Source organism: Pempheris klunzingeri, chromosome 2 (genome assembly GCF_042242105.1).
Source record: "Pempheris klunzingeri isolate RE-2024b chromosome 2, fPemKlu1.hap1, whole genome shotgun sequence".
Taxonomy (NCBI): domain Eukaryota; kingdom Metazoa; phylum Chordata; class Actinopteri; order Acropomatiformes; family Pempheridae; genus Pempheris; species Pempheris klunzingeri.
Window position 1 is genome coordinate 5,856,477 of NC_092013.1, and position 14,618 is coordinate 5,871,094.

The window sequence follows — 14,618 nt, forward strand, 5'->3', positions numbered from 1 at the left end:
TAGTGTTCAGTCGAGAAAAAAAAGACTCCGCAAGCTTTTGATTTGTTTTAGCTCGACAGACACGTAGCAGTCCACCGTTACCGAGCCGTCTCATATCCGGACTCAAGAAATAAGTAACCTGACATAGCAGCTAACGGGCTAACGTTAGCATCGGTTCAAAACAACGCTCCGTTTGCACTTATCGCTAAAATTAATTACGGCTAATTGTCAGTTAGCTGCTGTTAATGTACGTGTAACCTGGCTGGTATTTGGTGTATCGTTTCTGCAGGGGTTTACCCAAATAAATGCGATTAACAATTAAGATGTGCAGAGTTACTGAATGACTGTTTTGTTATTGTTTGTGTCAAAGACCGTCGATACTCGTGCCTGTAATGATATGCTGATATTTAATATATTGGACAGACATTTCAGTTGCTGCTGTAGGATTGTAGGAGTTTTACAAAGAGATCCTGAGGTTGTTTTTTTTTTTCTCACTGAAATTGCATTTAAAACCAGCTCGTCGTTTTTTTTGCATTAGCTTTGTTCAGTCCAGCAGCCAATGGCAGCAGTGCTTTTTCTAGCGTCACCCAGACACTGTGAGCTGGATTGCTATTGTTCTCTGACATAAAACAAATGGGTCAGTGGGGATCTAGTAATGGACACCATATTCAGAGTTTGCTATTCAATTTGCATTGAACGATATTTATCACCAATAGGTATTGAGTTATCACCCTTTCCATGCATTTACAGGTGGAGAAAACCCCCCTTGTGTGTGTGATTGCATGCTACTATGTCTTTAATATTTGCTGCTGAACATGATTAGCTCATGTGTGGTATCTCAAACAATTTGCCGCAAGGCCCGAATTCCACAGGGCTCAGTTGTCAAATACACCAAGATAAGAATTCAGCGTTTTCATGCAGCGGCTTCATGTTTAGGGTGTGCGTGTGTAATCTTAGTTGCTGTAAACTATCGAGCAGTTAGAGGGGATGTGGGGTCAGGGTGTGTAGTGTTTGTTCTGCTTCACACACTCCGTGGTCTGTGCTGTTTGTAAGAGGACACTGGGCAGCTCTCCCTCCTTGACCTAGATTTTCAGCAAAGCTGTTCTGTAGCCAGGCCAGCTGTGTGTCTTACACTCTCCATAAAGGCAGTATTCATAATTGTGCAACAAGGCTTGGCTATGCTCACAACACACTTTTCTGGTATTAAAAACTTATTTCTTTCTGTGAGGCTCTGCTATAACAGCGTTGTGTGTTTTGGACACAATCTGTGGGTTTAAGATCTGTTGATTGATGTCACTCATCCTTTCTCGTTTCCTTTGCAGATTTTTCTATTTTGTACATACAGAGTTTTGTATATACTGTATATGATGAGCTCGCTGGGCAGCGACAAGGCCCGGGGCCCTCGGGAAAAAGTGCTGCCTGCTGCCACTCACACATCACAACCACAGAAACAGATACAGGTGAGCCACCGCGACCCCACAGAAATAGAAAACACACTGCACAGTTACAGACACTTTGAGACAAAACACCAGTGTGCATATGACTACCCCTGCCAACAAAACCACAGTGCACACATTATGCAAGTAGACCTCCTTGGTCAATACTGAAATGGATTTTTTTTTTTTAATCGCAGCCCCAAAGTACATTTACTTTTAACAGTGACAATAAGAGGCACTTTGATAACCATTTCTTTGAGTTAAATGATTTGACAATGAAAACCAAGCTAATAATCATCGTTTTAGGTACCTTTGATCAATCTAATACACTCCAGCACAACAGCTCTGCCACATATCCTTCCTATACCAAGCTCATAATGTTAAGCTTTTGTTCAAACTTTCAGAGAGATGTATTTAACTATGTTAATTACTTAGGTCGTAGTTGTTGGTGGTGGTTTACTGCACTGCATTATATTGAAATAAAAATATAAGATGAGACACTATTATCTTTGTAAAGGTAGAATTTATGGCTGAGCTAACAAAGTTCTTCTCTTCCCCCCATTGTTGTTTTTACCCACTGGTCTCTGTGTTGCAGGCTACCGCTGAACAGATCCGGCTTGCCCAGATGATCTATGACAAGAATGATGCTGACTTTGAGGACAAAGTTAACCAGGTGAGAGACACTTTAGGCATTTGACAGACAACACAAGGCTCATTATCTGGCTGCTACGTTGAGTCAGGGCGAGCTGTCACATTTTCCCATGACTCCAGTACTCTCTGTGGACAAAATGCATATTTGATGCTATGAATGCCGCCCTGACTAGCACTGTCATGCAGTGTAAAACTGGTACGTCTTGTCTTTGTTTGTTGACGACACAGCATTTCTAATAGGATGTGTGTTTGTTGCTCTCCCCAGCTGATGGAGGTGACTGGGAAGAACCAGGATGAGTGCATGGTAGCACTCCACGACTGCAATGAGGATGTTAGTAGAGCCATCAACTTCCTCCTGGAGAGCACCTCGGACATGGTATATCACATTATGTCTCATCTCAAACTTCACCTATTAGCCTGTCCTAATTTTCAACAGTGTCAACAGGTTTCTTTTGCTTGGAAGACTATGCTGCCGCTCTGTACGAGATGAGTGCTTTTAATTTGGAATATTTGTGAGCTCCGGGTGGAAACAACAGCATGACCTGTGAAAATAATCATTCATGCACTAAATTTTAAATTCTGCTCATGTTGCCATTAATCAGCTAGCCATTTTTCACAGCAGACATTTTGACATCACAGTGCAGATCCTTAATCTAGAAATAATGCAGGACAAAAGTCTTTAAATGAAATAATCTACTAATATTTTTTAACAATTTTATATCACAGAGTGCCCATTTATATCACACAGATCAGGATAGTGGAACCAACAACACACACAACACGTTTTGTTTGCGGCTGGGATGCTCAGAGCAGATCCACTGTCCACCAGCTCGCTGTCACTGTATCCTGGACAACACGGCGGAAGGAAGGGTGGCCGAGTTGGACAGACGGACAACAACACCCACTATGATATTCACTACACTGTCAACGCACACGTATTTTGCTCTTCTGCTCGCATTCTTCCTCTTAGGCTCTCACATATCACCAGCCTCAGTCCAGCGCCGGCCCTCCACTAGTGGTTAATCACAGCATCATGGCACCATAGAAAAATTCAGTCTAGTAAGAACCACTTGAGCACTAATTTTAGATGTCCATTACCATGGCAACGGCAGAAACTTCGGGTCAGCCCTACGAGGCACAGCTTTGGCACTGTATCACCAAGGAAACACAACACAGTCAAAGTAATTGATTTGGCATTGTGTTTTAGTTATTGTAAAATTGGTCTTTGCTGCATGCTGTAGGAACCCTGTTAATGACGGCTGGATTTCATTTATCTCAGCTGGTTTTATGGTTGCTGGTGTTGTGTATGCGGGCTCGCTGCCTTGTCTTCAGCCTTGTGCAGACTACAAGACTGGAGATCTCCAAGTTGCTGTGCTGCTCACGACACAAGGCATTTTTTGTCTCACTGTTGGCATGTTGACGTGAGGGTGCATGAACTACACAACAGGGCCCCATTCATTGTGTGTGGAGTTGTTCAGATTATAGTGTTGACGAATTGACACGAGTCTGGATTGTTGGTTCTTCGAAGCTGCTTAAAATTTGTTGTCAGAGTTACAGGTCCTTAAGCCCAAACCTGCAAAAGTGCAGTATATTGACATTTAGCCGGATCAAGTTTTAGGGTGAAGCCCAAACAACAAATGTTTGCTTTCTTAGATTTATAACGAGAGAGAAGAATTAGTGTAATTTATTATCAGAATAACATTTTCAAAATGAAGAATTACCTCTGCTTGTACATGGCAAAATACACAAAGTTTGCATACAAAAAAAAGAGTAGTTAGTTAGTGTAGTTTGAGATACTGTGAATAAAATGCACAGATTGTGACTGGTAAAGGATCAGTGCAGCCTGAACATATGAATTAAATATGACATTAAAACAGGAGTTTATCATTTGATCCCTAAACGTATTAAATGCTTAACTGCAAAACTCACTTCATGTAATTGTTCACACGTTAAAAGCTGCTGTTTTTTAAAGAGATTTTAGTAAGATTTAATTTTCTCACTGAACAAGCATCAGTAACAATGTGCGAACACACATAAAAGCGTACTTATGTCCATGAATTGATTGCCCCAGAGCATGCTGGGAGGGTTCCTGACACACCTGTCACACAATCAGCACTCGGCCAGTCATACGAATACTGATCGTGTTTTCATCTTTTTACCTTTATTTCAATATGGGAGAGCGTCGTTACCGAAGATGACCTCATCCAGCAAATCAATCCTTGAACTGAAGCAAGATGAGCATAAACGGGATCACTTTAGCCTTATAAACGCCTGAATTTTGTAAGCCACGTTTGAGACTGTGGTGCAGATGCATCAAACGAAAAAGAGCAGGAGTGAAAATGGCTGAAGAAAGAAATGTGAATTGACTTCATCTACAGTAATATCAATAGCATCAGACATAAAGAGAGTGCAGCACCAAGGGGCTTGTTAGAATGCACATGAAAAGCCTACATACAGATAGTTCAACCACACAGGTGTTCTTTTTCTTTTCTTGACTCACTGTGCCTGATCTGATCTGTGTAGGAGTGCACACACTGTTTGTTTGACAGCTCGGTGACTCTTCTCTTAGTTTAGCTGAACCTGTTGGAGCAGGACAGCCTTATCATTCCTTTTATTACAATGCAGGAAAATGCCCAAAACTCCTAGTACAGCGCCGCCCAACTGCAGGTTTTACCAGCCAATAAAACCCTTGTGTTGATATCATACAAGATTACTTAAGCCCTAAATATGTCAATTAAAATTGTGGACTTAGTGGACTTCAGATAAACACAATGTTTGCACAGGTTGTGTAGTGAGTGCGGCATGACCGATGTTTAGGTAGATTACTGCTGTGTAGTCACCCATGTTTAAAGCATCATTTGGGGCCCAATTCACAATCACTGCATTTTCACATGTAAGGTGAAACACAAGCCATCGCTGGTCTGTGAAGACAGCTGTATGGATTTAAAACAGAATCCGATCTGCTCAGATGGGCGTTGGACCGATGAGTGAAAATCACAGCTGAAACGCATCCTGTGGAGACAGCCTGTCGGGGGCTGCAGGTCCATGTCCAAAAAGTGTACAGATAGATATTTTATGTTTCTGTTTTGATAGGAAAGGAAACGAAAGCTTTCTGGCACAAAGCTACTAGATTTCAAGTTAAGTAACATGCTCAGAAGATAAACAGATGTGAAGAACCAAGAGTTGGTCTGCTGTTGACAGTAAAAATAAATAAATAAATAATAAAAAAAAAAACTGAATATCATAGTATGTTCTCAGTCAGACTCTGAAATTGGTCTCGGCGCTGTCCTTTGCCACAGTGACTGTTAAGCAGTTTGCTCTTTCTAATATCGGAGACTTTTAGCACACCGCCATACTGTTGCACACCATTATTTTCCCTTTTCTGCTCAGAGAGCGACGTCAAACAGGCTACCAAATGTCTGGCAAACACTCGTGTGTTGTTCTGCCAGTGTGTTGCGAGTGTCCGAGTGTCCCAACATTTCTGAAGAATACCAGACTGCACAGATGGCGAGGAGAGGCTGTAGGGCAGGGCAGCCAGCCAGGCAGCTAACCATGCCGTTGTTTTGGTTTCGTGGAAATCCAAAAATAGCAAATAGCTTGTTTTCCCTTTTAGGTGGAAGTCTCAGCTGTTATGGTATATACTGAAACCCTCTGATTAGGAGATTGTTAGTGTCATAAACAAAAGGAATGGCTGAGTGAATCATTTCTAACGCTGTAAGAGAAGAGTGGCCTTTTTATTATATATTATTATTATTATTATTATTATTATTCACTGTAAGGTCACAGTCAGTATGTTGTTTTAGAAATGTTTTCAGCCTTTAATTTCAATCTGAGTCATTTGATTTCGATTATCTGTTATCCATATTATAAGCCCTCACTAGGTATTTGTTTGTGTTACATAACACAGCTTAGCAGCACACACTTCAGTACATAAGTTGGTCAAAAAATAGCCAGCGTCACGGCTTTCCTGTAACTGTTACAGAAATGTTTTTTGTAGTGTTTCGTATAGTGTTTCTTCATCCTCTTGAACAAAATACACAACACAGTAATACTGTGAAATGCCACTGAAATAGAGGCAAAGACTTTTAGTTTAAACTAAAGTTAAAGACTGCTGTGTCTGCTTTGCTCGCTGAAACACATTGTCAGTGTTTATCTTGGTTGTGAAATTTTTTTTTTTGGAGCTAGCACAAGGAGAAACACGTGGACTATAAAGTTTGTTCTCCAGTTTTTGTCCTTTTAATCCTCTAGTTTGTCTTATTTTGTTGTGTTAATTTCTGTGTTTTTTCCTTCTATGTCCTGTCATTCCCGTGTTTAGACCTCATGGGAGACTGTAGGGAAGAAGAAGCCCCTGGTGAAGGAGGGCCCATCAGAAAGTAAGGAGAACAAGGAGAACAGGGAGAAGAAAGGAGAGAGGGAGGCTAGCAAGGGCCGTGCGGCTGCCAACCGCAAGGGCAAAGGGCCAAGTCGCAGCCGACAGGGTATGAAGTCCAAACCTTAATCTAAATCCACTTTAGAGTCCGTTCTGTCTCCTCAGTAGCTTTTCAGGATCACGTTTTATTCCATCACACTGTTACTGATATGGTTTCTTCTCATGTTTGCACGCACACAGCACGTCCAGAGGAGAACGGCGTGGAGGTGACACCGGTGGACAGAGGTTCAGATCGAGGTCGGAGGGCCCGAGGTGGCCGAGGTGAGCAGACGCACATTAAAGCGCTGTCGGTGCGGCCAACGCTTTCAGTTCATGTTGCTGACTTTTGTGGGAATGTTGTGCAGGATCTGGAGGTCGAGGCAGAGGCAGAGCACCAGCAGGGAGCCGGTTCTCAGCCCAGGGCATGGGGTACGGTGGCAACACACACACACGTGTACACACACTCACACACACACGTGTACACACACTCACAGGGGTTTTCACATACTTCTAGGTGTGAATTAATCAGTGCCAGGAAATTAATTGTTTCATTTTGCACTCTGAATAAATGCAAGTGAACTTAAGGTGAACGTGTCTTTAAACTGACTTTGTAGTGAGTTTCCATAATCTTTGGTCACCAGTCCCAGTCAGATGTAGTATGTAAATAAAATAATGACCATATCCCACCTAAGCCTCTACACAGCACCAGAAAGAAAAAGGTCATCCCTCTTCTAATGGGAGCTTTGCGTGATGAATGCTATAAACATTAAACAGTAGTACTCCCGACACTGTTTATTATAATAATGATTCCACCCAACCACTGTCTATACATATGGGTTGAATATACGCCACAGGTACGCTGCTGCCTGGGCTAGAGGCCCTTCACTCCTTTGGTCTATGCTCTGCATAGATCCATCACAGAAGCATAAATCTGGCTTTACCTTATTTCTGTTTAAGTAAATATACCTCTCCTCGACTCGTCGCCAGGACCTTCAATCCTGCGGACTATACCTCAGAGGCTGGGACAGGGACCACACAAAGTGAGGTGTGGGACTCAGTGGCCAACAACAGCACAGATGGGACAGGTGAGCTCTTCAGACCACACTTGTTAGTCTTGACTGGCACTGACTGGATTGAGCAGACGATATTGTACAGTTCTGCTCTATTGAAATGCACTTAAGCTAAAGGCACCCTGCATCTTTTTTACCCACTCATCCCACCTGTATTTGAACTTTGTGGCTCATCACTGGCTGTCCCGTAGTTGCCTGGAGGAGTACCTTCGAAGACTGGGCACCTGAGGACTGGAGTGAAGATGTTAGTGTGAGTTGACACCAGCAGGCAGCACATCACAGAAGAAATCTCTTAATCACAATAAAATGTTTTGGTGTATATTTAAAACACTTGTGTCTCTTGTGTTTTTATGTATTCCTGCAGCTCTCAGAGGCTAAAGTGTTCACCTCCTCATGTGCACCTGCTGCTGAGAATCACATTACACCTGGGCAAAGGTAAGTAACAAGCTCAATGACAGTATAATACAACATATTACCAGCTTTTTATTACACTGTAACATAATTTCACAACAATTACCAACTATTTTTTTACAACAAATAAATAAATACAAATCAATTAGCAACTTTTGACTTGGTGTCCTGCAAGCATTTTCTGACTGCCTGTTTTCTATGTTAGTCTGGACCTCGCCTCCCTGCTGCAGAAGCCTGTGGGTGGAGGAAGAGAACCTCCTTCATCCTCTTCCTCTCTGGTCTTCACCAACTCCCACCACCACCAGCCACCGCAGCAGCAACAGCAGCCGCCGCCCCCCAGCCGCAACGCCACCAGTAGCACTAGCTACGCTCATGCTGCTCTGGTAAAAAACAGTCGCTTTTGATGCTTTTTTTTTCATACACATCGCTTCATGTATCACGTGTAAATAAACACAGACACAAAGACAGATGATGACCCTCTCTCCTCCTGTCTGTGCCAGTCGTCAGTGCTGGGAGCTGGTTTTGGGGACTTAGGCCAGGCCAAAAGGACTCAGCCCAGCGCTGGAGCTCAGATACTGGAACAGCTGAAGGGTCCTGGCTTGGGTCCGCTACCCTCATCCCAGGCCGCACCCCCTGCCAGCACCCAAGGAAGCAGCACCTCCATCGGCAGACTGCCAGGCCTGGGAGCACCTGTTCCTCCACCCCCCTCATCTAGCTGGGACATGAAGGCTTCGGAGTCCAACACCACCTCGCTGTCCTCACAGTTCAGCCGTAAGTATTCAAGTGGGATGATCATACTGCAGCCATGCACAAAAGTACATCTGTTTTTGTCACATGTATTATTGTGGAAGCACATTTACCTGCTTTCAATCCTCATCCTATGTTTTGTCCGTGTCTGCAGGTGAGTTTGGCCTGCAGCCAGAGCCTTCTCTTGTGCTGAGCCAGCTGGTTCAGAGGCACACCGGCCCCTCCTTGCCTCTGGCACGTCAGCCCAGTCCTCCGTCGCAACAACAAGCGCCCCCTTCAGCCTCGCCTGCCCCCCAGCACACCAGCACGTCAGCACAGGCAGGCCCGGTGATGGCTGGTGGTGCTAAACCTCCTGCCCCCAGCGCAGGGCTGGACCCTCAGGGCAGCAGTACACCTCAGCAGCAACGGGCACAGCTCAAAGGCCAGAAACGAAGGATACCTCCGACATCCAAGGTAGGGACTGGACGTAGATGGACAAGCTAGCACTCTCCTGTGTGGGTGTGAGATTCTGCATCTTGCTTGCATATTTTAATCTTTTGTAAATGACAGATAATAAGCAGTCAAATGAACTTTACATTGCCCTTCCTGCCTTCCCGCCAGATCCCCTCCACAGCGGTAGAGATGCCAGGCTCGGCTGACGTCCCTGGGCTCAACCTTCAGTTTGGAGCTCTAGACTTTGGCTCGGAGTCTGCGTTGCCGGATTTTGGAGTTGTGGACAATTGTGTGAGTGCGGCGTCCAGGGAGTCCACACCGGCCCCTGCTCCAGCGCCATCTGCATCGGGGCCAGGGACACAGAGCCAAACCAGCCTGTACTCCAAACCGCTCAGGTACTGTCACTACTGATTAGTTTAGTTGTTTAGTATTTTGAAGAGTTTAATTCTAAAACATGACAGAAATGGAGCCTCAGTGCAGCTGCTTGGGAATAAAGATCTATGAAGGATTCATAATGTTCAGTACACCAAATCCTGCTTGTTTTTTTGTTGTTTTTACAGCATCCCAATATTTTCTACTATTAAAAAAAAAAAATGTTTGTCTTTGCATCATGTGAGGACTTGGGCTAATTTAATCTAACAACTTGTTCTTCTCTTCCTGCTGTTGCCTTGCAGTGAGTCGTTGGGCAGCCCTCTCTCCGTTGCCCTTCCTCTTCCCCTCTCCTCATCAGAGCCAGTATATCACTCCTCCTCGGTGGCGTTGCCCAGCCTCACTCCCTCCTCATTAGGGACTGCCAGCTCCACCAACCCTCCCTCCTCTTCCTCGGCAGTCTCCACCGCCGCCTCCTCTGTACCCTCCTCCTCTCACTTCTCCACAGTGGGGGGAAGTTACGATGGGACCATGCCCCCTCACACCCGACTGGCGTTTTCCCAGGGGAAAGAGGCCACGGGGCCAGTCATGGTGAGTATACACAGCACACAGAAATACTGATCCTGGCCTGTTTTAGGGCTTTTAACCTTCTTGTAGTTGACTGAGATGAGAAATCATTCATATTCAAATATTCCTCGGGGGAAGAAATATTGTTGTAGTAGTAGTACAGCCTGCCTCAAAGTAGACAAGTGCGTCGCATTTCTGTGTCTTGTATAAACATGAGTGACGCTGAGAAATTGCAGGTCAACAAACCCCACAAGGTTCAGCCCCATGCTGGGAAACTTTCTGACTGTTTGAACTTTTTCAAATGAGATTAATGTAACTGTTTTTCCAGCTCTCCAAGACAGCTGTATTTACCCATAATCAAACACGATGGGAACAGTATGAATTCTGCTTAGCTTTTTTTTTTAATGAGGTGGATGTCGTCAACCTACAAGGCTTGTGTATGTTCAGCACATAGATCTTGATATTTTATCAGCGTACGCAAACACTGAGCTGCGTTTTGTCTTACCACCAGAACGGTCTGAATGGTGTAAGGACCTCTGCTGCTCTAGACAGTAAGTTACCTACCACAGATTTCTATTTGCATAATTTCTATTGTAAATGCCGACCAACAACTACCTAACTTAGGTTATGCTATTTTGCGACTCGTACAAATAGACCTTTTATTAAAAATTCCTGCTCCACTCAGATTCATCAGCGTCCTCCACACCGAAGCCGGAGTCGCCATCTCTGAACATCAGCACCAACGGCGGCTCGGCGCCCTCCTCCCACCTGCCCTCCAGCCTGCCTGCACACAGCTCCACCACGCTCTCCAACCTGGCACAGGACCTGCCCTCAGCCAGCCAGATCACCTCACTGAACAGGTGACACACAGGCACATGGCAGAGCGAGGAACAGCTTTGGCCTGCCAAAGAAGGAACCTCGATATTCATTGCAAATTTAGATTTACTACCTTTTTGGTCATGTTTGGCCACCATGAATTCTCAAGAGAGTGCAGACTAATGGGCCTGCTGCTGCTTTATTTTCTAAAGCAAATTAATTTCTAAATACATAGTGAGCAGTATTGTACGTATTAACGCACAGTGTATTTGTATTATGAAGTTGTCATTGCCACAACAGTACACTGATTATCTCTCTTTACTCTCTACCTTCAATCCACAGCCATGTCAGCAGTCATTCCTCAGTTTCAGCTCTGGGCTCCAGCTCTCACACTGTAAGTACCTGCCTCGTCTTCCACAAGCACGATGGCTAAAACCTTTCATATGATGTCTTCTCCTCTGTAATGATATACAACCAAACCAAACATCTCCTGATGCATCTCTTGAGAGCCACACAAAGCTGCATGGTTTCAGCATTATTTGAATTCCAGTAAATGCTACCACCTTAATACAAGACACTGAATGACAACAGGCAAAGATTCACTGACTGTTCAGGATCTTTAGTCGGGGTCATATACTTTATTTAAATGGCTGCCAATGGCCAGCTCTGCTTCTGAAAATGTCTGAAATTTTGAAAAATTGCCTTTTTTTTCCTCTTCCTCTCTGCTCTCAGTATACCAGTGTAGACAGCAGCAATGTAAGCTCTCTGGCTCCCTCCTCTGGGTCCTACACGTCATCGCAGCCCTCGGCCTCAGCACTCCACTCGACCCACAACAGCAGCAACAGTAGCAGCAGCATCAGCCACCTGGCCAACATGCCCCACATGGGCAACAACATGAGCAACACAGTCGGTGGTATCGCTGGACTTCACTCTGCTGCCACTAGTGCAGCGCTGGGACTTGGCTCCAATGGAGCCACTGCCACGTCCAACCTCTCTGCACCAAGGACCACACCCCTGCTCTCCTCCACTGGTACACACACACACCTCACACATGTTAATGTATCAGTTGTTTTCAGCTCATTGTTGACATCCCATGATGACACCAGTGCTAACAGTTGTTGGTGTGGCTGTTTCCTCACAGGAAAGTGAAGTATATGAATGTGATGATGGTTGTGTGATTGCATTGACAGGTAAAGCTCCTCCAAACCTGTCCCAGGGAGTGCCTCCTCTGCTGCCCAACCAGTATATCATGGGCCCAGGGGGACTGCTGCCAGCATACCCAGTAAGTAGCCCTTCAGTATCTACAATCATAGTAGTGTACTTTGCTGTAATTTAAAATGTGATATTTATCAACAAGCATCTATTCATTGACTTGCCTTGAACTCTTGAAGCCCCTCAGAGGTCTGATGATGTAGTTTTTGTTCTCTTAAACAGTATATATGTTTTTATTTTGACATGTACCCGTCCTTTGTCTCTCACAGCAGATCTATGGCTATGAGGACCTCCATATGCTCCAGTCCAGACTGCCAATGGTGAGCCTCATCACCACTCTTCTTCTGGCCCTCATGCATGCTTTTTAGCTTGTTTATTGTTGTTTGGCTCCTCTCCTGATCTTCTTTTGTCCCTTTAGCCCTCTTTGCAGGATTACTATGGAATCACATTCCCCGGCCCCACAGCAACTCTCTCTGGCAGAGACGGGAGCCTAGCCAACAACCCCTACTCAGGTAAAGCACCTTCAGCCTCTGCCGTCTTTGTCTACCATCCTAAAATCCAGTTCCTTCTCACCTGACCTCTCCCCTGTTTGTTAGGTGAAGTCACAAAGTTTGGCAGGAATGACTCCACCTCCCCGGCACCCCCAACAAGCCTGGCGGCCCCGCAGCCTCCCCAGGGCCAGAGCCAAGGACAGAGCCAGGCCCAGCCTCAGCCCCCTCAGGCCCAGCCTCAGCCCCAGGGCCAGCCGCAACACCACAGCAGTCAACAGGCTTTTCTGCCTCCAGGCTACAGCTACACAGGCCTGCCTTACTACCCCGGGGTGCCCGGCGCCGTACCCAGTGCTGCTGCCTTCCAGTATGGCCCCACCATGTTTGTTCCTCCCGGGGGCCCGGGACCAGCCTCGGCCAAGCAGCACAGTATGGGCCTCGGTCTGGGGAACCCCTCGGCGAGCCCCTTCCAGCAGCAGACGCAGCAGCAGCCCAGTGGTTACGGCCAGCACACCTTCAGCTCAGGTGAGTGAACACACCACTTAATTATTCCTACTGTTTATTGTGTGTATTGTTTGGAGTCTGAGGTTGATGCTTTCCTGTCCAGGGTATGAGGAGCTGACAGCGGGGCCAGCAGGAGTGGACTACAGTAAAGGATACAACTCCTCCTCACAGGCACAAGCCAAATCTGCTGCTACTGGACCCGGGAAAGGTGAGATCAACAACCACTGTTCAAAATGTCTTCATTTTTCAGATCATTTCAAATTTTAATGCACAAATGTTGTTTCTGTCATTCTGCCAGGCGTCTCAGTGACGTCCAGTAATTCTGGTGTGCCAGACATCAGTGGAAGTGTTTACAATAAGACCCAGGTGAGCTGCAAACACTTCAACCCACCACCCACCCTGCTGCCTTCTTTATGTTTATGCTCATAAATATTGATGTTTTGAGTTTAATTTGTCCTTTTTTTTTTACCCTCCTCATCTGCAGTCTTTTGATAAGCAGGGTTTCCATGCGGGGACCCCTCCTCCCTTTAGTTTGCCGTCAGCACTGGGGGGTCCAGGGCCTCTGAACCCTGGAGCAGCTCCTGGAGGCTATGCACCGGCCCCATTCCTCCACATCCTGCCTCACCAGCAACCACACTCACAGCTGCTGCACCACCATCTAGCTCAGGATGGACAGGTAACACTGGCAGATCATTTTCCCAGCGCAGGTGCACAGGGGAGAGTTTCTCAGATGTTGACGCGTACGTCTCTCCACGTTCAGGGTCCCAGCCAGCGTGGCCAGTCCAGCAGCCTGCAGCAAAAGAGCCAAGTCAACAAGTCGAGCTACGGCAGCTCCCCCTACTGGGCAAACTGAGACGGCTACATCTCCGATGTGTGTGGGTGTCCAAGGACGGACACCAACACACAGCGCCACACCTGCGTATCTGACTGACGTGATCATAGAGGGACAAACCATTTTACACAAGCTAAAACACACACTACCACCCCTCCCCTTTGCTCTGTATATCCCCTTTTCAAATTTATGGCTGTTGTATGTAAAATATATTTATGTATGTATTTATACAGTATATATGTATTGGTAGGACATAAAATGTGGTTTTCTGCATTTTGTTTTTATTTTGAAGGACATTTTATTTCAAAAAAATGTGGAAAGACGAGAATGCTAAATCATGGAGATGAAGTTGGTGAATATACTTGAACACAAGCATCTTGTGATGTGGATTTTTTTGTATGCATACATGAATTGAGAATGATGTACATAGATTCTACACATCATTTTCACGGCAAAGGCCTTTTTTTATTTTAGAGGAAATATGTTTTGTAACTTTGGTCTCCCGCATCTGTGAATCCTTATATTGAGGGTGACTTGAGTTGATAGCTTGACTTTTCTTTTTTTTTTGCCCTGTTTTCCTCCATCTGTCTATCATTCCTCAACTCTTACTAGTTGGCTGGTTTGACCTGCCAGGCCTTGGATTTGATGTCATTTTAACATTGGTTTAATCCTTGTTGTCCAAATTAAAAGTTATGA

General features: G+C 45.3%; 1 protein-coding gene across 2 annotated transcripts; it reads left to right on the plus strand.

The window, feature by feature from the left end:
- The first annotated feature begins 660 nt into the window (after nt 1–660).
- On the plus strand, nt 661–14,613 carry ubap2a (ubiquitin associated protein 2a). 2 transcript variants are annotated; one of them, XM_070841760.1, is made up of 27 exons: nt 661–729; nt 1,302–1,439; nt 2,011–2,088; nt 2,332–2,442; nt 6,382–6,544; nt 6,676–6,756; nt 6,840–6,903; nt 7,462–7,559; nt 7,736–7,794; nt 7,909–7,979; nt 8,161–8,338; nt 8,456–8,726; nt 8,857–9,155; nt 9,303–9,529; nt 9,809–10,094; nt 10,582–10,621; nt 10,756–10,930; nt 11,229–11,280; nt 11,619–11,916; nt 12,077–12,168; nt 12,368–12,418; nt 12,517–12,610; nt 12,695–13,111; nt 13,194–13,298; nt 13,389–13,456; nt 13,590–13,766; nt 13,851–14,613. In XM_070841760.1, exons 1-27 carry the CDS (start codon nt 718–720, stop codon nt 13,941–13,943), a joined length of 3,798 nt encoding a protein of 1,265 aa, XP_070697861.1. In that variant the 5' UTR covers nt 661–717; the 3' UTR covers nt 13,944–14,613. The 2 variants fall into 2 exon arrangements, with proteins under 2 accessions (XP_070697861.1, XP_070697852.1); XM_070841751.1 differs by having other exon boundaries at nt 663–729; nt 13,575–13,766.
- Nucleotides 14,614–14,618: the final 5 nt, after the last annotated feature.